Source organism: Xyrauchen texanus, chromosome 35, assembly GCF_025860055.1.
Source record: "Xyrauchen texanus isolate HMW12.3.18 chromosome 35, RBS_HiC_50CHRs, whole genome shotgun sequence".
Classification (NCBI taxonomy): Eukaryota; Metazoa; Chordata; class Actinopteri; order Cypriniformes; family Catostomidae; genus Xyrauchen; species Xyrauchen texanus.
The window spans coordinates 13937538-13940477 of record NC_068310.1 but is presented as its reverse complement, the minus strand read 5'-3'; the positions used below and the strand labels follow the sequence as shown (position 1 = coordinate 13940477).

At 37.1% G+C, this 2940-nt stretch overlaps 1 protein-coding gene across 2 annotated transcripts; it reads left to right on the top strand.

Annotated features, from left to right (window-relative positions):
• The first annotated feature begins 760 nt into the window (after positions 1-760).
• On the top strand, positions 761-2677 carry LOC127629020 (40S ribosomal protein S21). 2 transcript variants are annotated; one of them, XM_052106031.1, is made up of 6 exons: positions 761-820; positions 1249-1333; positions 1826-1889; positions 1994-2065; positions 2195-2250; positions 2612-2677. In XM_052106031.1, the coding sequence occupies exons 2-6, from the start codon at positions 1284-1286 to the stop codon at positions 2619-2621; spliced, it is 252 nt and encodes an 83-aa protein (XP_051961991.1). In that variant the 5' UTR covers positions 761-820; positions 1249-1283; the 3' UTR covers positions 2622-2677. The 2 variants fall into 2 exon arrangements, with proteins under 2 accessions (XP_051961991.1, XP_051961992.1); XM_052106032.1 differs by lacking the exon at positions 2612-2677 and having other exon boundaries at positions 2195-2254.
• Positions 2678-2940: the final 263 nt, after the last annotated feature.

The window sequence follows — 2940 nt, the reverse complement described above, 5'->3', positions numbered from 1 at the left end:
GTGCTTCAGTCTTGCATCCTAATAATAAGTTTCCATCTCCTAATATTCTTGCATATTTTACTTCCCCAACCTGTCCTTTAATGAATTTTGTTAGTTTGATTGGATCAAACTTCTTAACTCCTCCTTCCTACTCGAACCTATCTACTACATCCTTTAAACGTTCCTCTGACTTCTCACTCACTCTTCCTTTACTCTCTGACTCTCCTACACAAGATTCATCTTTTTTTCCTTTTTTTCCGACTTTCCCCCTTCTTGCCTTTATTTCCTCTCCTTACCTCGGCCAATTCACTTCCCTTACTTCCTTCTACCACACTATAATCCATACTATCACTATCGTTTTCTGTCTCCCTTCCTGCCATGTTGTTTGGTATTGCAAAGAACCCTGTAACAATATCATTCCGGACCAATACGGTCGGTATTACTGTTATCTTACTGTTTTTCGCTTCAAGTCCAAAATCAGTTGTTGTCCTCTCCAATGCACGTGTCTTCGGTCAGCGTAACAGCTCTTCCTCTCCAAAAACTGGTCCTGTGATCATAACATGGCAGCCCCCATGAGGGGACCCTCTCCATGTAGAATAAAACAGTATTTTTACGGTTACTGATATGACTCGGATTCCTAATCTCATCTGTATGATCATGTTTTTATAAATGTTTCAAAATTACAATTCGTTTCTTTAGTAGTAAAACCTTTTGAATAATGAAAAATAAAATAACTGAATACACCTTTAAAAAAGGGCACGCGAACCTTTCTTGTCGCTCCAATAACGTCACTTCCGGTCTGTTTCTCCTTCCTTTCCTCGTCGGCCTTTTGTGATAAGCGGTAAGAACACCATAAGGTCTAGTTTACAGTTGTATTTTTCATTGTTGTTAAACCACATAACGAAGCTTTCCCGAGCCACTTTCTTCATTTAAGCACTCTTATGTTGTGTACGCCAGACATTAACTGAATAATCAGGTTGTTTAGCGCTTTTATTGTAAGTGTGACGGTAGCGTATGCATGCTACACATGTGCTAGTAAAGTGCTCATCGTGGCCTCTCAAAACACCTCTCAACCCCTTATGGATTATATATTCCAAGTCTTTGTTTGTGTTATCTGTCTATTGTTTAAATAATCGTCGTTGCAGACGATTATATGTTCCTGTGAAGGTCTTTGTCACCGTCTTGTAAAAGGAGTTGTATGTGAGGCTGTCTAATTCTGAGCTGCTTTTGGATTGAAAAAGTGATTGATACCTTTTTTTTTATGTGCAGATTGAGCTGCTTGACAGTCATCAAGTAAATTTAAGATGCAGAACGACGCTGGTGAATTCGTGGACCTGTACGTCCCCCGTAAATGGTGAGTTTGAATGGAGCATTGATTTACAATGTCTTTCATTGGGCCGGTATGGACTTATAACCATTCAGATTTTGCGTGCTGTTTCCCTAATGTTTTTTAAATGTCTATAATGATTATATAAATATAATGAACTGTTGAGTATTGCTGCTGACGAATGTAATAAGTTGCAGGGGAATGCAGAAGCTGAATTGTCTGTTGCTCTCTGCTAGTGTTCAATGCTGTGTGATGCTTTCAATATCAAAAAAGCAGTTTAAATATTTATTTAGCCTATAATATTGGAGACGAAATGCCGTTTTATTGCTTTATTAAAACAAACTAATTCACCTATTAAGATCCCTAATAATAATTTTGTGTTATGATCGTGGATAGCTTATGGGATAACACCAAGCCTCTGCATGAGATTGTTTTTGTATTAACATGTTGAGCACATAGTTTGCTCTTTGTACAGTAATAGATGGGAATACTAAACATTTTTATTTTATTTTTTTCTAGCTCTGCTAGCAACAGAATCATTGGTGCCAAAGACCACGCCTCTATCCAGCTCAACATTGCTGAGGTTTGATAAAAGTTGGACTGTTTCAAACTAAGGATTGTGCATCATTTAACCACATAACAAAAACCTCAGTAGTGAATATAAATGATCTTGTCTGTTTTACATAGGTGGACAGGGTAACAGGCAGGTTCAATGGACAGTTCAAGACCTATGCCATCTGTGGAGCTATCCGTAGAATGGTATGCATAAATGTGTCATGCATAGGATGTTAAGAGTTTGAAATTTGTAACACATTGATATAAACTTGAAAGCACAAATGCAATCACTGCTGCTTTGATCAAGGCAATAATTGGCATTGTCATCTACAGGGTGAAGCTGATGATTCTCTCCTGAGGCTTGCAAAGAATGACAGCATTGTAGCAAAGTAAGCTTCTGTTAGTGCACTTCCAGGTTTTGAATTTCCATGATCATTCTATGTGGAATAAATGGTGTATGTAACAGACACTGAGTTAATGTAAGACACACAATGCAAGATGATTTTGTCCTCATCAGCACTTCCTATTGACACATCCTTATTAAACTTTGCTAAAGCGATTTTGAAGAGATTTTTGATAGTGCAGTCTTTTATTATAGCTGTCCCAATAGTTACTGAATATCAACATTTGTTAATTTGATCTGTATATTGGTAGACTTACATTCAGACCTGTGTAAATCAGTGGATTTGTTGTGGTTGGATGCTGGTTATGCTCCTCTCTAATCTTTTTTTTCCTGTTCTCTCTTTACAGGAACATTTAAGTTTAAGGATGGGCTCCTGAAGTTTCTTTGTAAAATAAAAGTTCATTTGAACTCTGTCATTGTGTGTCTTTTATATTGATGTGCAAAACTACAAATTTTAATTTAATGACTGGTCGGTCGGTTGCTTGAATGACTAGTTTAAGGATGATCATGTTTAATTAGGCTCTGTTACATTCATGTGGCACCGATCAGATTCATTTCAGAGGGATGAATGGGTGCTAAGCACACTACAACATGCTAACTAACAGATATAGCTAAAATATAGGCAAAATAATAACATCTCATTTCACAAAACTATCAAAGTACACTTGCACGCATC